The sequence below is a fragment of the Hyperolius riggenbachi genome, chromosome 2 (assembly GCF_040937935.1).
Source record: "Hyperolius riggenbachi isolate aHypRig1 chromosome 2, aHypRig1.pri, whole genome shotgun sequence".
Lineage (NCBI taxonomy): Eukaryota > Metazoa > Chordata > Amphibia > Anura > Hyperoliidae > Hyperolius > Hyperolius riggenbachi.
The window spans coordinates 283,297,423-283,322,825 of record NC_090647.1 but is presented as its reverse complement, the minus strand read 5'-3'; the positions used below and the strand labels follow the sequence as shown (position 1 = coordinate 283,322,825).

The 25,403-nt window shown below is 45.0% G+C and overlaps 1 protein-coding gene across 5 annotated transcripts in view; it reads left to right on the top strand.

Annotated features, from left to right (window-relative positions):
* LOC137546410 (S100P-binding protein-like) overlaps positions 1–25,403 on the top strand; it is a 102,720-nt gene that overhangs the window by 51,524 nt on the left and 25,793 nt on the right. For all 5 annotated transcript variants that reach the window (XM_068268850.1, XM_068268846.1, XM_068268848.1 and 2 more), the window contains one exon: positions 15,520–15,611. In XM_068268850.1, coding sequence (XP_068124951.1) covers positions 15,520–15,611 — 92 coding nt within the window. The remainder of the gene's footprint in view (positions 1–15,519; positions 15,612–25,403) is intronic.

Below are 25,403 nucleotides of genomic sequence, written 5' to 3'. Positions count from 1 at the left end.
ATCGCCTGGATTCCACCGCTGATGAAATCGCATGCGGATGTGATTCCCCATGCGTTTTTTGCCGCGAATTCGCATAGGTGAGGGTATATGCGATTTTTAACCATGTCACTGCCTGTGTGAATTTACATTGGTACCTATGCGAATTCGTGGCAAAAAAGCATGGGGAAACCGCATGCGATTTCCCTATTAAATACATTGCATGCGATTCGCATGCATTCCACTCGCAGGCGAATTCTGCGGCTCTTTTGTGTGTTTTTTCACCGCTGAAAAAAATGCACCTCAACAACGCTACAGTGTAAACAGGCCCATCCACTTGCATTACATGTGCGAATCCGCATGCGTTGGACGCATGCGGATTCGCGATAGTGGAAACGAGCCCTCAGGAATCCAATACAGTCAATCTTTTTTTTTTTTTTTTTTTATGTTGATGTACTTGTAAAACTTCTTTGGGTTAGATTTGATATCCCTAGCGATTTGATTTTCAGCTTCAGTCTTTGCCAGCCTAATTTATTTTTTACAACTTTTATTGCACTCCTTATAATTGTTTAATGCAGCCTCGGTCCCCTCCCATTTTAGGACCTTATAAGCATTCTTTTCCCCCTTCATTTTATCTATAACCTTTCTATTCATCCATAGAGGCCTTTTTTTATTCCTAGACGTTTTGTTTCCATTTGGGATATACATACTACAATATTGATTGAGAATAAGTTTAAAAGCTTGCCATTTCCCTTCAGTGTTCTCCCCTTGTAGTACATTATCCCAGTTCACCAAACTTAGTGCCTGCCTGAGTTGATTGAACTTTGCTTTTCTAAAATTCATAGTTTTAGTGGTCCCACTGCCCCACGGCCTATCAGTCACCAAATCATGTTGCGATCACTATTTCACAAACCTGCTCATTTGGCACAAAAACAGGGTCGGTGATGGTACAGTAGCAGAAAGGTGCATTTAACATACAGTGGATACAGTAAGAACATATATTGCGTACAAATACATACAGTAGGCACAGTTCATGTACATAGAATAAAAGGCATAGATGGTAAGAGTTAGATTCGAGAAGGACTGGGGGGTAATCTGCTGCCGTCCATGGCACTCAAAACGCTTCTGCAGCGATATTTTGAATCAGATGCGCCGCAGTCTATCCTGGGGAAGAGAGATAGGGGAGAGGAAAATGAAAGATCGAGAAGGTGAAGAGCAGTGAAAGGGAGTCCCCTATAACTATAAAGGTAGCCCCAGCGATAAGTATAAAAGCAGTACAATCCATAGCAATAAATTGTGGGTAGTCCATAGCAATGACGGTAGGTGGCCCATGGCAATGAACATGGCAGGCAGCTTTAGATGTAGCAGTCCATAGCAGAGATGTTAGGCAGTCTATGAAAATAAGTATGAGCAGACGATGCCCTTATGTTCTGGCAGAGAGAGAGAGTGCATCAGTAGCAGCACTTACAGTTTTGGTAACCACCGGTCAGTGGAGCAGGATTAATGGTGGCTTTGCCTGGCCTGTGGTGCAGCAGTCTGGGTGATCCAAGTGCATTGGAGGTGTAGCTGCAGCAGGAGCCTAGACTGCATGCCAGTGAGTGCAGCTATCAGCTGGCATGAGATGGGAGTGCCGAAAAGGCCTCCGAGGATCATTCCCACGTGTCAGTCCGGGGTCTCCGAGGACCCGTCCCACGTGGCTGTCAGGAGAGCATCGGCGGAGCATCGGTCTTGCGGGTACCTCCATGTGGGTGGCCGTGTTACCCGTCGCATAGCTGACCCCATAGAGCGCTCTGCAGGAGGAGGATGCATTTGAGGTGGTGGCAGCAGGCAGCGGTGGTCTGGCTGGGGGGGGGGGCATTACTGACCTTCCTGGCCACAGATTCGTCAGGATGCTCCACGTGGCGATGGCACCTCAGACCTCACTGGCAGTGGTCAGACCCTCGGGTGCCTTGCTGGTGGCGTCTGGTCTCCCTTGGCAGCGGCGGTGCAGCGTCCTCGTGATGGGAATCACGTGGACGCTGAGGTCGGGCTGCCGCTCTTCATGTCTCCAGTGTAGCGGCAGTGAACTGGCCGCGTGCAGCCCATGGACTGCAAGAGGAACCCGCTGGGCCGATTGAGACCTGCACAGCGGCCTCGGATCGGGCAGATTGCGGTGCTGCACATCTGTGGATGCGATCCAGGGGAACCAAAGGGGAAAGTAGTGAGTGGAAAGGAGGTTTTTAAGAGAGAGGCCGGAGCCCTGTTTGGCCGTGGCTACCCATCCGGCGCCATGTTGTATTATCTGGTCTATTTGAAATGATCAAGGCATGTAGCATTCAGGAAACATTTACCTCAGGCAAACCTAAAGTTAACTCTTCTGTCTTTAAGTTAACTCTCCAATCCTTAAAATAACTCCAGAGTTAAAGACAGGCTGTCAATTAACTGCGTGTGAAAATAACTACAGAGGAGGTAAATTAAGGAATGAAGAGAGAAGATAACTCTCTCACTGTGTGGAGGTAAGTTTTCTCTACCCTTATTATCGCCAGCATGATCTTAGTGAATTAAGGCCAAGGTCTGGAAAGTTGAAGTCCCCCACAACTATGACTTCATTTTTACTTCCAGCTTTTTCAATCTGCCGTAGTAATTGCAGTTCTGCAGCTTCATGAATATGTGGTGGCCTGTAGCATAGCCCAATAAGCAATTGACAACCTTTATTTCCACCATGAATATTTACCCAAACGGACTCCACATCTTCGCAATCTTCATCTATCTTATTGTTTAGGACAGCTGTGAAAGAGTTCTTAACAAAGAGACAGAAGACAAAATTTGGGAAAATAAATGTAGTAATCCTGGGTGCGTCCTTGGTGCAGGAGCGTCTTGTGGAGCTGGCTGCTACACCCATTGCAACTCTGTCTCTACATGCCCCGCCCTGTGATGTACTGGTGCACTGATTAGACTGAAGCAGGCCACGTGGGCACAGGGGGAGCCTTAGCCAATCACAGCTGAGGGTTCTGTAGCGTCTCATTCCTCATAACAGGGAAAGACACAGATTTGCTTGAAACCATGGTTGATGTGGGAGGACAACTGCCGCCGATCCGAACTGTATTATTCGGACCATAAGATGCACTGACTTTTTTTTTTCTTTTTTTTTCACTTTTGGGGGAGAAAAAAATGTGTCTATTGTTCGAAAAATATGGTATGTACTGTGGCACCATTTTTAAGTATTTCATGGTGCTGTCATTTAAAAAAACAAAACTGTGTAATCATAGGTTAACTCTTGACATTCAGCCTATTTTTGTTGTGGTGGGGAGCCTGCACAGCCCTCATAAAATTATCTCTTCACTGCACTTAACCCCTTTTTCAGTTCCACATCCGTCTAAATTTACTTTCCTGCGCTTGCACATCCACTCCGCATGAAACCTGTTATCTGCCTGCACATTGCCCCTTCACTTTTAAAATGTCCTGTCAGTCACAATCCAAGTCTGCATGTAAGAAACAACTTGCACGTCATAGTTTGGTATTCTTTTGAATAATATATGATAACAGTATATGCTTGTTATAAAAACGCTTTCTCGGAGCTTGTGCTAGATCACTACCTGGGTAATGAAGGTCAGTGCCTTTCTGACCTTTGTAACATGTAAACTGTGCATGCAGTGGCAGGGAGGATAGGCAGAGGCACAGCACATATTTTCAAGAGGAAGATGGCCAAGGAGAAAAACAAATATGGCTGGTTTCTATTGTGGTGAAGCCATAAAGGTAAGTAGCTTTTAGAAGTTAAAGACCTCGTTGGGCCTACTTTATGGATTGCTAACTATTTTTGTATTCCTTGGGTGTTTCTTACACGTTTAATTTTGCCTAATAGTATGTCCACTTTAATACATTCTGCTACACATTGCGTTTACATGAAATCCCTTACATTTGAAATAGTAAACTGGACATTTTTTAGGTCTCGCAAGCAGGGATTGAAACTCATAAACCATTTTTTTCTGTGTTCCTATTGGGAATAATTTTGTCTTTGTGGAGTAAATTCTAAAATGTATCAGCCAAATAGGAATAGGGATAAATATATGTAGAAGACACTTTTGTTTCAATGGCCGGTCTTCCAAAGTGGGATATCGCCTTTCTATTTAGAGATTACCGTATATACTCGCATATAAGCTGACCCCCCCCCCCCCAACTTTTACCTGAAAAACCTGGGGAAAATGATTGACCCCCATATAAGCCGGGGGTAGGAAATGCTGGATTGGTGCAGACGTGTGATCCTCCCCAGTGTGTCCCAGTATAGCTAGTCTAGTGCCCAGTATAGCCAGTAAAGTGCCCAGTATAGCCAGTAAAGTGCCCAGTATAGCCAGTAAATTGCCCAGTATAGCCAGTAAAGTGCCCAGTATAGCCAGTAAAGTGCCCAGTATAGCCAGTAAAGTGCCCAGTATAGCCAGTAAAGTGCCCAGTATAGCCAGTAAAGTGCCCAGTATAGCCAGTAAAGTGCCCAGTATAGCCAGTATAGTGCCCAGTATAGCCAGTATAGTGCCCAGTATAGCTAGTATAGTGCCCAGTATAGCTAGTATAGTGCCCAGTATAGCTAGTATAGTGCCCAGTATAGCCAGTAAAGTGCCCAGTATAACCCCTCCCTCCGCGGCCACCGCTGCTATTACCTGCTTTAGGCAGCGGCCGCTTCCTAATCCGGGTTCCCCTCTTCATCATGCATACACCGTAAGTTTATCACAGCAGCGCGCCGATGCAGGGGGCAGGAAAGAGCGCGGCTTCCTGTAACGGCGATGTGTATTGTATTGGACCTCCTTTTTTGGAGGTCAAAAATTCGGCTTGTATGCGAGTATATACGGTACATCAAACTACTTTTCTCACACCCCTTAAAAGAAAGCAAGTCATGATAATTACAAATATGCACTGAATTGCATTGCTAGTGTCACATCTCTAGTTCTCCCAAGATGATATTTTCCACCATCCAATCTGTGGGGCTGCAGAGGAGCTTGTACTTGGTAGTGAGCATGAGCCCTTCCTGCTTGGGGAGCTGACCTTATTCAAGTCCCAGCCATTGGAGATGGTCAGTGGGATTATTATTTTTTATTTATATAGCGGCCAACATCTTCCGTAGGGCTTTACATCGTACAAAACAAATATTGGGGACCATATATGCATGAGAAGTTCAAGACACTGTACAGTCATGACATCCAGTAATACAAGTACAAATGCTTACATAGTATGTAGATTGAGAGATCACTAAAATTGGTGCAAGTTCAAATGGTAAATTAAAGGGAACCTTAACTGAAGGGGGGGTAAAGAGTTTTACTTACCTGGGGCTATTACCAGCCCCCTGCAGCAGTCCTGTGCCCTCGGCGCCGCTCTGGAATCCTCTGGTCCCCCGCTGTCACTTAGTTTTGTTTTTGACGACTCACCAGTCGCCGGCCGCCATGCGTATTATTGGACGCATTCACCAATGCAATTAGCGCTATTGCGGACCGCAACGCGTACAAAAATACGCGTTGCCGCATTCCGCACGCGTAGATACGCGTTGCGGTCCGCAATAGCGCTAAATGCATTGGTGAATGCGTCCAATAATACGCATGGCGGCCGGCGACTGGTGAGTCGTCAAAAACAAAACTAAGTGACAGCGGGGGACCAGAGGATTCCAGAGCGGCGCCGAGGGCACAGGACTGCTGCAGGGGGCTGGTAATAGCCCCAGGTAAGTGAAACTCTTTACCCCCCGTTCAGTTAAGGTTCCCTTTAAAGCAAAATACGAAACTATAGGAGGAGGTCCCTGCCCTTGCGAGCTTACAATCTTGAGGGTAGTGTGGTGGAAACAATAGGGAAGGAAACACAAGGGGTTGGTGTATGAGGCAATATACTTCCAATGCTACCGATAGTAGCTTTATAGGCTTGTCTGAAAAGGTGTGTTTGTAGAGTGCATTTGAAGGTTTCCAGGCTTGGCACATGGTGGACAGGCTGTGGGAGGAAAAAAAAAAAAGAGGGACTGTGTTAAGTCCTGGATGCGAGAGTGAGAGGAGTTGACTAAGCTAGATGACAAAAGGGTCTCCGGTAAGGAATGAAGGTTTGGGGCTGGGAAGTATCTTGGGAGTAATGAGGAAATGTATGGAGGTGTCTGCTTGTGCAGAGCTTGGTATGATAATTTGAGGAGTTTAAACTGGATCCTTTTCTGTAATTGGTAACCAATGGAGAGATTTGCAGAGAAGGGTTGCGTCAGAGGAGTGGGAGGAGAGGTAAATGAGACGGGCAGCAGAGTTTAGTAGGGACTGGAGAGGTGACCATCTGCTTTTTGGTAAGCCACAGAGTAGATTTTACGTAGTCAAGATGGGATGTGATTAGAGCATGTACAGGCATATTTTGGTTGCCTCCTGTGAAAAGAAGGGACGCATTTGGGAAATGTTTTTGAGATGGAAGTAACAGAAGGTAGTTAATGCATTAATATGTGGTGTAAATGAGAGCTCAGAGTCCAGAATACTCCCGACAGCGAGCTTTAGGAGGTGCAGTTATTGGGGTGTTCTCTACATTGATTGTGACTATGGGAGGTGGAACAAGAGAGCAAAGGTGGAAATATCACAATCAATCAATTTGCTCATGTTAAGTTTAAGGAAGCGGATTGACATGAATGTAGATACGGCGGAAAGACAGTCAGGCACTTTAGATAGTAGTGTGAACAGGTCGGGGCTGAAAAATAAAATTGGGTTTCCATCAGCATAGAGAAGAAAGTGAAGTATGGTTTGGTGTTAGTCAGGGGGCAGAAATGCAGACCTCAAACCAAGCGTTTATTCTGGTAATGACTAACTATACATTGTTTATTGCAAGCTTTAGAAACTCTAAAAGTTAAGAGTACAGTTCTGACCCAGTTCTGTATAATGCCTGAAGAAGAAACTTTTAAAGTTTCTAAAGCTTGCAATAAACCATGTAGTTATCATTTAAAGGCATCAGCATAGAGGGGATGTTGAAAACCAAAAGAGCCTAATATTTTGTCCCAGGCTGTGGAGAAAAGGAGGGGTTTAAGGATGGAGCCTTACGGTATTCAGGGCATAGCGAAGAATTACTGGACAAAGAAACCGTGAAGGACAGGTAAGAGTGGATCCAGGAATATGCTAGACCCTTGATTCCCAGTGTCGAGAGGGTCGGAGAAGCAGAGGATCATCAACAGTATCAAACGCAGATGACATATCTAGGAGTATTAGTACAGAAAATTTGCCTTTGGATTTAGCAACTAAAAGGTCTTTGGCAACCTTAGTAAGAACTGCTTTTGTTGAGTGCTCAGGGCAGAAGCCAGACTGGAAGGGGTCCAACAGGGAGTTGGCAGAAAGTCAGACAGTTCTCAATAAATGTGGCGTTCCAGCAGTTTGGAAGCAAAGGGAAGAAGTGAGACTAGACGATGATTAGAAAGGACTGTAGGGTCCAAGGAGGCTTTTTTGATTAGTGGTGTTAAGATTGCTAGTTTAAAAAAGGAAGGGAAAATGGCAGTAGGGATGGAGAGGTTAAAAAGCGTGTTTAAAGCAGGAATGAGGAAGGATGAGAACTGAGGGACAAGATAAGAGGGGATAGGATTCAATGTTATTCATGTAAATTAGTTTAAATTATACCAAAGGTAAGATACACAGAACCAATACTTACCCGGGGCTTCCTCCAGCCCCATAAACACGTGCGAGTCCCTCGGCGTCCTCCCGCGGTCTGCCATTTAGCCGCGATCAGCCCCGGTATTTGCTTCAGTCGGGTCCAGTCTGGGTCTTTTGCTCGTGTGCACCTCCCGTCAGTGCGGGATTACCAGGGCTGTTTACGGCAGACCATGGGAGGATGGTGAGGGACTCATGTTTATGGGGCTGGAGGAAGCCCCGGTTAAGTGTCAGTTCTGTGTATTTTATCATCTCTGGTTTACTTTAAGATATTTTCCTGTACATAAAATTATTTGCAGCATCACTGTCCTGAAAGAATGAACTGACAGTATATTTCTGCCGTCCTTGCTTTCTGTCTCTATCAACCTTTATTGTATGACACCCCCCTGCACCATCTGAAACCACATACCGCAGAAAGCTTTTCACTTCTGCTGAACTCAGATGGAGCTGGAGGGAAGAGAGCGTGTGTGATAACTAATTGAAATCCCTTCTGCCTTTCCTTGCTAGCACATACGGTATGCAGAAAGCCATTTCAATTAGTGTACTGTCAGGCATGGGAACACACTGTCCAGCTATTGACAAGGAGGGACCATGCATCAATATGGTGCAGGCATGCATATAATTGAACAGCAGATGCAAGGGGACAGAAGGACATCAAAGGAGAAAGTTCAAGGCAGCCAATAAAAGGAAAGGAGAACTTTAAAAGTTTTTTTTTCTTGTAGGGCCATGATTCAACAAACATTTCTCAGAGGTATTTTCAAATCGTATCAATATACTGTAGTGCACTTTTAACCCTCAGTGAGGGGGAAAACTTTTGATAAGTTGTCCCAAGTTAACTTAGAATTTGATATTATTCTTTTTTTCACTACATTTTTTTTTTTGCTAGGCGCTGAAAAGGTGTATATTTTTAGGTAAGATTTCTTGTCTCAGGATAAAAGTTTTACCAAATCAAGGCCTAGGATTTAACATTACATATAGGATTTCCTAGGATGCTGGTTATCTCTACTGTATCCATTCTTGGGACAGTTGATGTAATGTTACATATTTACATTTTTATATGCAGCTCTGCACAGAAAATGCTTACTATATGCTGTATCCCTATGTAATACTTCCTGATCATGGCTTGTTCTGGAATAATAGCGCCTTTCATGTTACTTTTTGTGACTACACATGGTATGACCTATACAACCCCCAAAAAATGGGATTAGAGGAATTTCATTGGCAGCAGGGTGTGCCATCATTCGGCTCACTATGCGCCTGACTGGACGACTAATAAATACGTACAAAGTAAATGGGGTGTGGAGGAAGAAGGAATGGGAGGCTTTGGTCAAAAGTAAACCTTTTTTTCAAGGAGGGATTTTTACAGGGTCTAGAGGGGAGGAGGAGAAGAACGGACTGTACACAGAGGTATGTGCATCCAGCATGAATATACCTCTGTGCTTACCTTAAGCCTCATATAAAAACAACTGGTGGAGCACTCTGATTCGGCGTGGGGATGCACCATGGCGGATCTGGCAGCACTTCAGATCAATAGGACAGCACCATCCAGTTATTTATATTGCTGTTTCACAGGACGTTTTGATGCTACCGATTCTTTCTCAAGCTGTGCTGTGTACAAATTTAACTATTCAGTACATACCAAACTTTATTGACTTTTTTTTTTTCCCTCTTGATCTTTCTAAGCAACCAATTTTTTTCAGAGTTTTTGATCTTTTATCCTGAAATTGCGGCAATCTTGAAAATACCTGTGTGGCACCTCGAATACTCTGATCGAAACTTACAATCAATCTGAAAATTGGATTGGCATGGTCAAATCTAATCAAAATTAAAAAAAAAAAAAAATTGTATGGTGTGTGGCCACCTCAAGGCAGTACAGACGTGTCGCTACCCTGCAGGCTAGCAATGTGTTCTGTTATGGGGGGGTGGAGGGGTGCGGGAGTTAGTGTTACATTCCAACTTGTCATTTCAATGTTTCTTAAAGCAAACCTGTAGTGAAAAAATTGCCCCTAGGGTTACTTACCTAAAGGGGATTCCCTTGTTTTCCTCCGTATTCCAGTGGTGGGATGCTCATGTCAACGTCTTTTTGCTTCTTGCGCATGCGCGCTAACACTGTCCTGCAGGGCTGGGACAAGGTCCACCACCAACAGAGGCTGATCTGCCCAAGTGCGCGCCCTCCCCCCAAACTAAAGAACTAATGGTGAGCCTAAATTTCCTGCACCATTTTTGCCTGTCTCGAACCATCAGTAGTATTAGAGATCATTTGAAGTCTTTTTGTTGTTATGGGTTTTTATAATTTGTATGCTTTTTACAGTCCTAAGCATAAAAAGTGTAAAACCTATAGCAACAAAAATACTTCAGATGATCCCTACTACTACTACTACTACTACTAATGATTATTGTATGCATGCCAAATGCAATCCTATGAAGCAGTTCACTGCTGTATAGACGCCACCCCATGAAGAGGATCAATGACTGAGAGACTGGCTACAAATCCATGTCTAATGACACACTTACTGCAAAAACAAAGAACCCCACATCCCTTCATCATTAGAAGACATAGGTCAGACCCCCATTTTAACTTTCCTGAACCACAGCCGGACAATACGCAAGATTCAGCCAGAGCTGTGGAGTCTGAGTTGAGAAGTCTGAGGCACTTAGGGTACCCAAAATCGGTGGGAGTCGGATGATTTTTGTACCAACTCCACAGATTCAGCTCAGCAGCTTGAAGAATCACTTCTCAACAATAGTGCCTACTCACTGTTTTGAATGGTTGTGGGAGCCAGTCGAGTCCTGACTCCTGAAGTAGAGCAGCAGGTGATGAGAGGGACATTCAGGAGAAGCAGGCGGGACTCATGCAGGCAGAGCATTCAGCAGCGCCAAGTAGGGTTGCCGTGGTATACCGGTATGATAATATACTGCAGTTTTATTGTGCATGGTAATCATACCATGCACAATCTCATTTTACCAGTTTTGGGGGGGCGACGTAGTGCGAGGATGCGTCGCAGAGACGAGCACACTAAAGTAAATACTTGCTGGCAGCCTGTTCCTCCACACTGTACTGGCTTCATTCTACTTCCTGTTTATTACAAGATGCAAGTACAGGAAGTAGAATGAAGCCAGTACACACTTGAGGACCAGGCTGCCAGCAAGTAAGTGTTTACTTATCCCTGCGCTGCGTCCTCCCTTACCCTTCCCACCTAATTCTTGCTATACCTATCCCTGTCTACCTATACTGCGGCCACCTATCCTGCCTACACCTATCGTTGGCTACCTATGCTGCAGCCACCTACTACTGGCTACACCTATCCCTGTCTACCTATGCTTCGGCCACCTACTTCTGGCCACACCCATCCCTGTACCTGTGCTGTGGCCACCTACTTCTGGCTACACCTATCCCTGGCTACCTATGCTGCGGCCAGCTACTATTGGGGTGGGGGGCACATTATTTAGTGTAAAGGGGGGGGTCAGGTCCAATTAGTTGTACAATACTGTCATACCGTGTTTTTATTTATTTATTTTTTTTGCCGGTTATCATACCGTGGAATTTGATACCGTTGCAACCCTAGGTGGGAGAGTGAGGGCTCAAAGAGCGCTAGGTGGATGGTGGGATAGTGAGGGCTCACAGAGAGCGCTAGGTGGATGGTAGGAGAGTGAGGGCTCAGAGAGTACTAGGTAGATGACAGGAGAGTGGGGCACGGAGTCCGAAGAATTTTGTACCGACTCCACAGCCCTGATTGTCCCTAATCCCCCCCCCCCCCCTCAACTAGCCTCCTAAGTTTAGTTTTTCCACCTGAAGGAAGCAACACGTCACGAGACAAGGTATGCCTGTTTGGTTCTTGTCTCCATCTTTCCTTTTGGGCCTTCTCCTGTGTCCGGACGGCGGTTAGCGGCTCCGACGGAAGTCTCAGCCTGCTGGCACTGCGAATCCCCTGCTCCACGAGTGTCCCGCCGAATCTAGAGTTTGATTCGCTCATCCGTGATAAGTGATATCATGGTCACACTAGCCGTTTTGCACATGTTACAATGCACGTAACGGTTTCGCGATTGCGCGCAAAAACAATTACGTGCGTGTAAACCGCTACCGCGCCCGTGAAATCCCTTATCACACTTTAGTGAATCAAGCCTATAGTGTGTAGGCCCAAGTTCCCGACCTCTGACTGGAGCAGGGCGGGAGGCAGCAGAGAAGGTGGACTTCCAGTTCCACTCAAAGCAGAAGTGGTTCTGTTCCAAGGTGCCAGAGCACTCAGTGGGTCGGCAATGATCAACCAGAACCCCGCTGAACCCAGCAAGCCCACTACAGCTCCTTCAGATTCTACAGGACAGGTGAGAGGAGTGGACAGACGGAAGGCTGGTTGGAATACATTGCCCGAGTCCGTGTGACTTTTTTTTCAATAAGTTGCTAGTCAATGTTATTATGCAATTAGCCTGATATCTGCATACTGTGATTAATTCAAAGGCTAATGTGAACACCAATGAAAAAAAATGATGATTTATTCAAGGACGTATCCCAAAAATATAAAACCCAATATACTGCCAAGATGGGCATACTTACCTATCTGAGCCTGCTATATTATTTATATTATATATAGACATATTTATGTATCTTGAATCTCTTTACCCCTGTACCATCTTGGCAGTATATTTGGTTTTATATTTTTGGGATACGTCCTTGAATAAATTATCATTTTATTTCATTGGTGTTCACATTTGTCATGATATGTTAATCATGGATTGCTTTTTTGTTTAATAGTGTCTTTAACATTATCCATGAATATGGTTTGGTTAGTGCTCTGTTTGTTTATAGTACAGTTAATTCAAAGGCTAATGCGGGTATTTGGTTGTGTGTTTACAGGGTCCTCCTCCTGCTAAAATGGACCAGCCTGTAAAGTCTCTTGACCAGTTTAGGCGCTGCAAACAATGTGATACGAAGTTAGCAGAGACCTGGACTAGGTCCCATGGTCAGAAGTCTTTAAAGCCACCCTCTGCCCTTAACTCCTGAGCCCCTCAATTGCCATGATGAATTTTATGGAATCTGCGTAACGAATTTACATCTACATTTCAAACGTTTAGATCTGTCATGTCTTCTCCGGCACAGTGGAGTTCCTCAAATACCTCCAGCACCATTAGTGCCTTCTTCAGTGGTTCCTGCCGCTGTTGTGCAGCCACTTCCACCCACACTTCCGCCTCCAGTGGTGGCACCTGCCGTGGTCAATCCAGTTACACAAGTACAATAATTTGTAGTATCTTCTTCTGCTGCTGGCAGGCCTAAAAGCCTACCTAGTTGCGGGTACACCTTATGCAAGCATTCTAGACTCTTTTCCTGTCCTTGCTCCATCAGTTGCTTTTTTGGCAGATGCAGCCACTGAATCTCCTAAAGCTGCAGCCAGGGCACCAGCTCTAATCAATACAAAGTGAGCTGTCTGGTTAAACACCTGGGAAGGTTATGTATGTTCCAAACAGAAATTATGTTCAATGAAGTTTGAAGGTGATTTTTATTTGGAAAAGGTCTAGAACACATTCTAGAGAGATCTTCTGGTAAAGGGAAGAAATTCCCTGATAAAAGAAACTGTCCTTTCGTAAAAATTATCAGGGAAAAAACAGTTTTCCTAAAAAAAAAAATAATAAATCACAACCCTATTAAAAGAAAGTGGGTCTATAATTCTACAAAAAAACAAAAACCTTTAACAAGCCAGCCAGCTCAGATACCAAAGAAAGTAAGTGACTGGGAGTCAGTTGGGGGAAACTTTATTTATTCAGTCATGTGTGGATGAACATCATGACAAACACTTTTATTTTTAATCTGGCAAAAACTGTATAAGGGCTGGTGCACACCAAAACCCGCTAGCAGATCCGCAAAACGCTAGCAGATTTTTAAACGCTTTTTTTTATTTTTATGAGGCGTTTTGCTAGCGTTTTGCGGATTGCTGCTGCGGTTTTCAGTATAGTAGATTTCATATATTGTTACAGTAAAGCTGTTACTGAACAGCTTCTGTAACAAAAACGCCTGCAAAACCGCTCTGAAGTGCCGTTTTTCAGAGCGGTTTGCGTTTTTCCTATACTTAACATTGAGGCAGAAACGCATCCGCAATCCAAAAAATGCCTCACCCAGGCATTTTTCGTTTCTGCAAAACGCCTGCCGCTCTGGTGTGCACCACCCCATTGAGATACATTGACCAAGCAGATCCGCAGCCGCAAGCGGATCTGAAAACGCCCAAAAAGCCGCTCGGTGTGCACCAGCCCTATAATAGAATTCTCCTCCTATCTCCCAGACAAATTTGCTCTCATGGGTCTTGCCAGAGACACAGAACAAGCCTCTGTACTGCTGGATTAAATCAATTCACTGCTAGATCAGAATATAATTATGAGTACCAGTAAAAGGTACCGAGGGGTTTCTATTCCAAGGATTTTAGGATCAAAAAACCTTCAGGGATATTCGGGATGATACTGAATCTCAAACAATTGAATCCCTTTATTCAGGAAAATAAATTTTGCATGGAAAATATTTTTACGGTACAAAACTTAAATGCAAAGGATGCTTGCATGGCTACTCTAGACCTGCAGGATGCTTACTTTCATGTGCCAATACATCCGGCTTACCAGCAATTCATGAGGTTTGCAGTGAAAGTGGGAGATTCAATACTCCATTATCAGTACCAAGCGCTTCCATTTGGAATTGCCTCTGCTTCCCTGAATATTTATCAAAATTATAGGAGATAACAGCCTGGATGCATCAGCAGAAAATTAAAATAATTCCATATTTAGACAACCTTTTGATTCTAGCAAATACTACTGAGACCCTGTAGAAGAGATTATCATGGAGTGATGCCATACGCCCAGTGTGCAAGGGAGCCTAAAGCAACACCCTGTTGGTTTAAGGGGAAACCCTTAAATGTGTTGGATTGAGGTCTACACTTTGAATAGTTCATTCCAATAGAGAATCTGTGATCAGACTTGAAGATTTGCTGTTAGCAAGTGAAAACAATAAAACATAAAGGAGCTGGAGCAGTTTTGCCTTGAGGAATGGGCAACAATCCCAGTGGCAAAAGGTGGAAAGCTCATAGAGCTTTTTCCAATGGGACTTGCAACTTTCATTTCTGCCAAACGTGTCTCCACAGAGTACTGACTACAGCGGCAGATATAGTTATGTTTGCTTCACAATAAACCAAATAATAAATCTCTTCAAAGTTGTAGGCATGTTCTTTCAATGTGATGGTACAAACTGTCTATTCTAATTCCAGGTTGTGAGGCAACAGAACATGAAAAATGGCAAAAGAGGGGTTAATAGTTTTGCCAAGGCATTGTATATGTCTATTCTAATTCCAGGTTGTTTGGCAACAGAACATGAAAAATGGCAAAAGGGGGGTGAATAGTTTTGCCAAGGCATTGTATATGTCTATTCTAATTCCAGGTTGTGAGGCAACAGAACATGAAAAATGGCAAAAGGGGGGTGAATAGTTTTGCCAAGGCATTGTATATGACAGAGGTTACCCGACCAGGTCTTATGCGTCTCACTTAATGCATTCTCCATTCAATAGATTATGTCCACACATCCATCACACACATTCTTTGCCTACCCACCTATCTTCCTATTCCTAGTGGGATTTATCCAAGTTGGTGTCAAGAACATCATACTTCTCAGCATTTGAAAATTTCTTGTACAGAAAGAGAGAGAGATGTCGGAGCTATGTGCCAGAACTCTGTAGATTTGGGACTCTGGGTAAAATCATTACTGCTAGTCTTTTATTCCGCTACTTAAACGTCAGTAGTGACCTTTCTTCATGCTCATCATATAGTTAAAAATGTGTATAAATAAGCTGTTGCATTCTGTGAATAGTTTTGCCAAGTCATTGTATATGGCAGCTGTTGTATTCTGACTGCAAACTTAAAAAAAAAAAAAAGCAAATGCTTACTTTGTCAAACCATTTATGTATTGCAGGCCCTCCATTTCTATTCAAAGACTGGAGGAAACAAAGAACAAATATTACAAAGATCTTTATATGCACATAATGCCACCAAATAATTCAACAGGTAAGAAATATTCTAGAAATGTAGTTACTATTACAGGGGTTAAAATACCCTTATTTTAGTATGTAAAGGTCAAAAACCTTGGACCATATTGCACCCATAGCATTGTACATAGAAAATACAACAATGCTACCTAGCTACTTATCCGGGTTGCTGAATCAAATTCAGGTTACCATCATCCTTTAAAAAGGCAAACTCATGGGATTTTTCTGCAATTTTGTTTGTGATCCTGGGAGCCTGTGTAATGGTTGTAATAAATATTTGTTGGTTGCTATGGGCAGCAACACTACACTTTTGTCCAGCACCACTCACAGAAAGTGTGAGAACTTGACACTTATCACAGCAACAGCACAGGAGATAGAACTGCTTAGACGTCTTCAAAGGTTAAGGTGTTTATTTAGAAACAGCTGTGATCAGCAATCTTTGTTACCTCGCAAAGCAGTCGGTCTGTAGAATCTTATGCGTTCCATGCAGACTTGGCCCATCCCTGGTGAATGGTCCAGGCTTTCTCTTATAATCTGATACGTTGCACTTATACAGCATACAGTTACAGAAAGTTAGTAATAAAAGTAAAGTTGAAATGGAAGTGCGAAGTGGCTCTCTGGAGCCCGTTGGCTGTTTTAATACCAGCCTCTAAAGAGTTAAATGTGACATCTGAGCAGGGATGGATCAATAACTCATCGCCTGCTATTGGCTGTTGAGAACACGTGATATCATGACAAGCACTGACATGGTACATCATGACATGGTACAGTCTTTACTGTACCATCTTCCAATGACCTGTACCCTTGTTCTGAGAAGAACATTGTATCATGTACTTGGCTATTGCTTACCTTTAGGAAATATGAAAACACTCGATGTTTATCCACCACAAGGATAGAAGTCTGTCTACGGCTTTGGGGAGTCAGAAGCACAATGTTCTCCAGTGCTTCTGGAAATACTTTTTAAGGGAGACTCTGCTGAGCAAGTCCTTTTTACTAGGCCTCCGAATTCAAGCATATCATACTTAAATTCTAACAGTGGTAACCCGATCCTGCCTTGGCAGGATGTCCAGGGGAGAGGCTTCAGTCTACAATTAGTTACCGCTTTTTTGGACGATAAGACACCCTTTTTCTTCCCCATAAGTGGAAGGAAAAAGTCAGTGCTTCTTTTTGCCTGCAAGTGGTATTTAGAGCATGGTTCCCAACCCTGTCCTCTACACCAGAGTTCCCCGGCCCTATTCTCAAGGCCCACCAACAGTACATGTTTTGTAGAAACCCACAAACATGCACAGGTGAGGTAATTGGTGTCTCAGCAGAGCTGATTATCTACCTCTGTGGATTTCCACAAAACATGCACTGTTGATGGGCCTTGAGGACAGGGTTGGGGAACACTGCTCTACACTACTTATTTCGTAGAAATCCCCAAACATTCACAGGTGGGGTAATTAGTGCCTCAGCAGAGCTGATTACCTGCCTCTGGATTTCTAAAATTCATGTGGTGTTTTGATACTTGAGGCCAAGGTTGGAAAGCCTTAATCTAGGGCACTATAGACCTGTATTGTCCAACAAGCAGCTGGTTGCTATTCATCCAGAGTTAATTAGTCAACACGTGATGATTCCTTTCATAAAGGCTCTGGTAGCTGCATCTGAGTTCGGCTGAACCTCTGGATGTTCCTGTGATCTGTAGCCTGATTTCCTGACTGACTGCTGGTAGTGATGGGCTTCTGAGCAGCTTCCTACGCGAAACTACTCGGAAGGGAAAAGTTAATTACAGAATAGGAATTGCGTCACGTCATTACCATGCTTCCACCTTCCGGGTTGGAGGAAGTGTGGTAGTGACGTGATGCAACTTGGAACGCAACGTAGGACGCGATTGAAGCGCATTGAATCGGACGGCAGCATGGGTAAGTTAACCAACACTCACCCAATCCCTCTGGTGCTGTAATTAATTTTTTGTTTTCGAGTAGAATCCAGTAGGAAGCTACTCGGAAGCCCATCACTGATCGCTGGCATTGGAGTCAATTCACAAAACTTCTATAAATGACTTATTTTTCATCTAATTAATAAAAATAACCTTTCAGCACATTTACAAGCAAAATAATCACTCAATGTAAGTTGTTACTGATTAACTTAATTTCAATATTACTTTTCTTACCTTAAGGCCTCTTTCACACTTGGACGTTGCGTTTTAGGGGTCGCATAACGTGCTCCTAACGCAACGCATGGTGGTGTTGAAGTTGGACGTCAGATTGAGCCGTGTTATGTGGCTCTTGGTGCGCTGCGCTGTTTTCGTTCTATCTATACTGATAGAACAGCCGCTCCAGGATAGTGATGGGAAGTCCGGATCTTTTCAAGTATTCGGATGATTCGAATCGGATCATTGAAAAGATCTGGATCTTTGAACCGAATCATTTTACTAGAAAAGCAGACTGGGGGTGAAATGACTAGCAGGACAGAACTTTCCCTGCACTGTACATTCTGTATGTTCTTGTTTCTTCCAGACAGACATCCACTGTGAACCGAATCGTTCATTGTGGTGATCCGACTCACAAAAAAGATCCGGATCAAATGAACGATTCATATATGATCCGGACAACACTAAGAGTCCAGGTTACATCACCACAGTGCAATGAATATTAATTAGCCATGTGGCTAGTCACTGAGCATGTGCAAGCAGTCTAATGCAGCTAAAGCCCAGTATAACGCACAGCATGCTGACCTTTCTTTCAACGTGTAGCGTTGCAATGTAACGCAAGGTGGGCACTGTGAACAACACATTGATTTTTCATAACTGTGAGTTGGGCTGCGTTACAGGCTGCTGTAACGTGGGACTTTAAAGGGGCACTATGGCGAAAAATTGTAAAATGTGTGCAAACATAGACAAATGAGAAGTACATTTTTTTTCCAGAGTAAAATGAGCCATAAATTACTTTTCCTATGTTGCTGTCACTTACAGTAGGTAGTAGAAATCTGACAGAAGCGACGGGTTTTGGACTAGTCCATCTCTTCATGGGGGGGATTCTCAGAGATTTATTTACTTTCAAAAGCACTTAGTGAATCGCAGTTGCTATGTCCAACTGCCAATAAACTGTGTAGCAAGCAGGGAAGCTGGCCAGCATCATTGTTTAAATCCTTTTTATGGATATCTTTATAAAGAATAAAAGCCTCGCTGAGAATCCCCTATAAAGAGATGGACTAGTCCAAAACCTGTCACTTCTGTCAGATTTCTACTACCTACTGTAAGTGACAGCAACATAGGAGAAAAGTAATTTATGGCTCATTTTACTCTGGAAGAAATGTACTTTCCTATTTGTCTATGTTTGCACATATTTTACATTTCACAATTTTTCGCCATAGTGCCTCTTTAATGTCCCACTGTGAAAGCAGTCTAAAGGGACACTTAAAGGAATACTTAAGTCAAAATAAAAAATGATTTTTACTCACCTGGGGCATCCCTCAGCCCCCTGAAGCTGTATGGTGCCCTCGCAGCCTGGCTCCGACCCCCCCTGTCCCCACCAGCGGCTACTTCCGGGTTCGGCGACAGCCTGGGAACGCGAGTTATTCTCCGCGTTCCCAGCCGCTATATCGCCCTCTATGCTGCTATAGCGTATTTGTTATCCGCTATAGCAGCATAGAGGGTGATATAGCGGCTGGGAACGTGGAGAATCACTCGCGTTCCCAGCCTGCCAGCAGCCGCCGCCGAACCCGGAAGTAGCCGCCGGCGGGGACAGGGGGATCGGAGCCAGGCTGCGAGGGCACCATACAGCTTCAGGGGGCTGAGGGATGCCCCAGGTGAGTATAAATCATTTTTTTTATTTTGACTTAAGTATTCCTTTAAGCCAGGAATAAAACATCTGTTTTACTTGCCTGGGACTTCTACCAGTCGTCCCGTGCCCTCGCAGTCACTCACGGAGCCTTTTTATTCCTGGCTTAAGTGTCCCTTTAACCACTTGAGGACCCTGGGCTTTACCCCCCCTTAAGGACCAGGCACTTTTTTCCATTCAAACCACTGCAGCTTTCACGGTTTATTGCTCGCTCATACAACCTACCACCTAAATGAATTTTGGCTCCTTTTCTTGTCACTAATAAAGCTTTCTTTTGGTGCTATTTGATTGCTGCTTCGATTTTTACTTTTTATTATATTCATCAAAAAAGACATGAATTTTGTCAAAAAAAAGATTTTTTTTTAACTTTGTGCTGACATTTTTCAAATAAAGTAAAATTTCTGTATACATGCAGCACGAAAAATGTGGACAAACATGTTTTTGATTAAAAAAAAACCCCATTCAGCCTATATTTATTGGTTTGGGTAAAAGTTATAGCTTTTACAAACTATGGTGCAAAAAGTGAATTTTCCCATTTTCAAGCATCTCTGACTTTTCTGACCCCCTGTCATGTTTCATGAGGGGCTAAAATTCCAGGATAGTATAAATACCCCCCAAATGACCCCATTTCGGAAAGAAGACATCCCAAAGTATTCACTGAGAGGCATAGTGAGTTCATAGAAGATATGATTTTTTTGTCACAAGTTAGCGGAAAATGACACTTTGTGACAAAAAAAAAAGTTTCCATTTCTTCTAACTTGCGACAAAAAAAAAATTAATTCTGCAACGGACTCACCATGCCCCTCTCTGAATACCTTGAAGTGTCTACTTTCCAAAATGGGGTCATTTGTGGGGTGTGTTTACTGTCCTGACATTTTGGGGGGTGCTAAATTGTAAGCACCTCTGTAAAGCCTAAAGGTGCTCATTGGACTTTGGACCCCTTAGCGCAGTTAGGCTGCAAAAAAGTGCCACACGTGGTATCGCCGTACTCGGGAGAAGTAGTACAATGTGTTTTGGGGTGTATTTTTACACATACCCATGCTGGGTGGGAGAAATATCTCTGTAAATGGACAATTGTGTGGTAAAAAAAAAAAAAAAAAAATCAAGATTGTCATTTACAGAGATCTTTCTCCCACCCAGCATGGGTATATGTAAAAATACACCTCAAAATACATTATACCACTTCTCCTGAGTACAGCGATACCACATGTGTGGCACTTTTTTGCACCCCAACTGCGCTAAGGGGCCCAGAGTCCAATGAGTACCTTTAGGCTTTACAGGGGTGCTCAAAATTTAGCACCCCGCCCACTTGCCAGGACAGTTAACAAACCCCACAAATGACCCCATTTTGTAAAGAATACACAACAAGATATTCCATGAGGGGAATGGTGAGGTCATTGAAAATTTTTATTTTTTGTCACAAGTTAACGGAAAATGACACTTTGTAAAAAAAAAAAAAAAAATTCTGCTAACTTGTGCCAAACTAAAATCTTCTATGAAATCACCATGCACCTCATAGAATACTTTAGGGTGTTCACTTTGCAAAATGCGGTCATTTGTGGAGTCTGTCCTGGCATTTTAGGGTCTCTGCAATCATTACATGTATGGCCAGTATTAGGAGTTTCTGCTATACTCCTTATATTGGGTATATGGGTAATGCACTCTGGGCTGAAAGGAAAAATTAACGGCAAACATACCTTGCTCCACATCAATGGCAGATCTTCCTCCACATCAATGGCAGTGATAACCTCAGGAGAGAGACACCCCGTGCCACCCTGCAGGGTGAGCCACCAACTTATGTGACTGGGCCTCAGAACTTTAGTATACAGCATTATGCCTGTAGTATACAGCAATATGCCTGCCAATAGAGATGACTCTGTGTGGCATTAAAGTATCATCATAGGCCCAAAGTAAATCACATATAAACCGGGAGTGTCCACACTCAAGGAAAATTCAAACATGCCGTCTTATATCGCCAATCCAGGACAGATCAGCAATATCAAGCATGGAAACCGATCCTTCTACCGACTTTTATGCTTACCTGTTTGTTTGGTTTTCAAGCTTACCTCTCCTCTCCCTGGGACAATGTGCGAAAGACCACTGAGTGTGTGCCTACTCCTGTGTCTGGAGTTCCCTAGGTTCTAATAGTGTACCTGCTCGTGGTACCTCTCAAAACACTCCCCTACGCATAGGCCAGGCTGGTCAGGACATTTGGGACAATAAAAACTGGTGTCATTCCTTCTAGTACTGCTGCAGACACAACGTTTTCTTCAGATGCGTTGACCTGGGGTACTCGGAAGCTGATAGGCGTAATGCCTTCCATGCAGTCGGCTAGTTGCATCTCGGGGGGGGGGGGGGGGGGGGCTGGCACCTCCTGGATACAGGATGTCCTGAATGATCTGTTCCTGAAATTGAAGGAAAGATCCAGTTCTCCCAGCCTAAAGGTGCCCATACACTCGTCAGATTGGCAGCAGATAGATAAGAAATGCATCTGATGATCTATCTGATGCGTTTTTAGAACATTTTTTACCAGGATAGAATTCCAATAGATTTCAGTTTGAAATCTATTGAAATTCGATCTGATGGCATTTTTTTGCCATCAGATTTCCATTAAGGCCAATGCAAACTGATAAGCAATCTCATCAGATCAACCTAATTTTTCCATCCTGCCTGGTCGATGGAAATCCATCGAAATCGATCGAAATCGGCCATCGATCGGTCGATTGGCCAACCGATTTGCAAACGATCGATCGGTCGGCCAGAAAGTCGGCTGAGTGTATGGGCCCCTTTACTGTAGAGAACAAAGCTGTTGTAAACTAATTGAATCAGATAAAAAGACACTCTCTTATACCAGCGTCTTGTTTTCCGGGAAACTAAATAGGGCGCTAACCTCTGGTCATTGAAGTCCACCCCTCCCATGTTGACATTATATTCGTGGACGACAAGGGGCTTCTCAATTACCTCAGTTGCCCGTTGAATTTGGACTGTCGTGTCTGTGTGAATGGTGGACAGAAAGTAAACGTCCCTCTTGTCCCTCCATTTCACCGCTAGCAGGTCTTCAGTACGCAAGGCAGCCCTTTTCCCCCGTTCAAGTCTGGTGGTAACGAGCCGTTGGAGGAAGCCCTGGCGACTAGGCCGCGCAGTGCCACAGCATCGTATTCCTTCTAACTTTAAGTGCTGAAAGAGGGCCATACTTGTGTAATAGTTGTCCACATAAAGATGGTACCCCTTCTGGAACAAGGGTGACACCAAGTCCCACACAACCTTTCCACTGCTCCCCAGGTAGTCAGGGCATCCGACCGGCTCCAATTTTGAGTCTTTTCCCTCATAGACCCTAAAACGACATGTATAGCCTGTGGCCCTTTCACAGAGCTTATACAGTTTCACCCCATACCGGGCGCGCTTGCTTGGGATGTACTGTTTGATGCCAAGGCGCCCGGTAAAGCGTAAGAGGGACTCGTCTACGCAGATGTTTTGTTCAGGGATATAAGCGTCTGTAAATGTTGATGACAGGTAGTCTATGAGGGGCTGAATTTTGTGGAGCCGGTCATAAGCAGGGTGGCCCTTTTCATGACAGGTTTTGTCATCGTTGAAGTGCAGGAAGCGCAGGATGGACTCAAATAGTGTCCTGGACATGGCAGCAGGGTACAAGAGAACATGATGTACTGGGTTCGTAGACCAATACGACCGCAATACATCCTGTTTCATTAGTCCCAAGTGAAGGACAGGGGCCAAAAAGATTTTAATGTTGGAAACTTGGACTGGTTTCCACCGGAAAGGCTGGGCATAGCTGCTCTCCGGGTGCTCGGTGATAAATTGTGTGGCTTTACAGTTGATCTCAACCACAATTAAGTCCAAGAGAACCTGGGTGATGGAACAGCTGCAAAAAGTCTAGGGCCGTTCCTAGATGAGCTGTCGCCACCTGGACTCCAGACTGGGCGGTGAAAGGGGGCACTACGGGTGCGGCGGAATCAGGGGATTGCCAATCTGGATGTGCCAGCACCTCTGGGAGTCTGTGGGTACTACGGGCCCGTCTTCTTCTTGGTGGCTGCGACGGTGGTACTACTGCACTTGCCACCGTACCAGTTTCAACTTCCATGCTGGCGCTCACCACTTCACCAGGGTCTACGGAAGTACTGGTACTAAGTCCAGGAGATGCTGCGTTGCTGGTGCCTGCCTCACCAAGAAAACTCTCATCAGCGTTAGCACCACCCTGCTGCCCTTGAGGCGGATCCTGCGCCACCTGCGGTCTAACGACATGGGGTCTGGTACGCCTGGCTCTAGCCGGGACCAAAGCCTCGTCATCACTTTCGGTCAGAGAACCACTGCTTTCCACAGGTTCAAATTCGGACCCGGATGATTCGTCGGATGAGTCTTCCCAAAAGCTCTCATCCGACTGGTCCATGTACCTGTATACCTCCTCATCGGAAATCCCCCTTCTTGCCATTGTGGATTGCTAAATTTATGGGGTTTTCCTCCGAGACTACCCAGAAAAAAAGAGCACCTACCTAGCAAAAGGGAGTATTTGAGAGGTATTGAGGTTGGTGGGAAGTGGGGTCTCAGAGGCAATCAAACAATCACGGGACAATCAAATACAATTACAGCACAATCGAATCCAATCACAGCACAAGCAAATCTGATGCACTCGGAAGGTGGTGGTTGGAGGTGGTGGGGGGGAGGGTGGGGGGGTGTGGCGGGGGGGGGGGGTTGGGTGTGGCGGGAAGTGGGGTCTCAGAGGCAATCAAACAATCACGGGACAATCGAAGCCGATCACGGGACAATCAAATACAATTACAGCACAATCGAATCCAATCACAGCACAAGCAAATCTGATGCACTCGGAAGGTGGTGGTTGGAGGTGGTGGGGGGGAGGGTGGGGTTGGGTGTGGCGGGAAGTGGGGTCTCAGAGGCAATCAAACAATCACGGGGCAATCGAAGCCGATCACGGGACAATCAAATACAATTACAGCACAATCGAATCCAATCACAGCACAAGCAAATCAGATGCACTCGGAAGGTGGTGGTTGCAGGTGGTGGGGGGGGGGGGGGGGGTTGGGTGTGGCGGGAAGTGGGGTCTCAGAGGCAATCAAACAATCACGGGACAATCGAAGCCGATCACAGGACAATCAAATACAATTACAGCACAATCGAATCCAATCACAGCACAAGCAAATCTGATGCACTCGGAAGGTGGTGGTTGGAGGTGGTGGTTGGAGGTGGTGGGGGGGAGGGTGGGGTTGGGTGTGGTGGGGGAGAGGGTGGGGTTGGGTGTGGTGGGGGAGAGGGTGGGGTTGGGTGTGGTGGGGGAGAGGGTGGGGTTGGGTGTGGTGGGGGAGAGGGTGGGGTTGGGTGTGGCGGGGGGAGGGGAGGGTGGGGTTGGGTGTGGCGGGGGGGAGGGTGGGGTTGGGTGTGGCGGGAAGTGGGGTCTCAGAGGCAATCAATCACGGGACAATCGAAGCCGATTACGGGACAATCAAATACAATTACAGCACAATCGAATACAATCGCAGCACAAGCAAATCTGATGCACTCGGAAGGTGGTGGTTGGAGGTGGTGGGGGGGAGGGTGGGGTTGGGTGTGGTGGGGGGAGGGTGGGGTTGGGTGTGGCGGGAAGTGGGGTCTCAGAGGCAATCAAACAATCATGGGACAATCAAATACAATTACAGCACAATCGAATCCAATCACAGCACAATCGAATCCAATCACAGCACAAGCAAATCTGATGCACTCGGAAGGTGATGGGGGGTGGTGGTGGGGTGGGGGTTGTTGGGAAGTGGGGTCTCAGAGGCAATCAAACAATCACGGGACAATCGAAGCAGATCACGGGACAATCGAATACAATTGCAGCACAATCGAATACAATCACAGCACAGTCAAATACAATGCACTCGGACGGTGATTTGGGGGGGGGGGTGTCTGAGGGCGATTTGAGGGGGTGGGGGGTTGATCAGGAGCCCGCACGGGGCAGACTGAGTCCTGATCTGATGAGA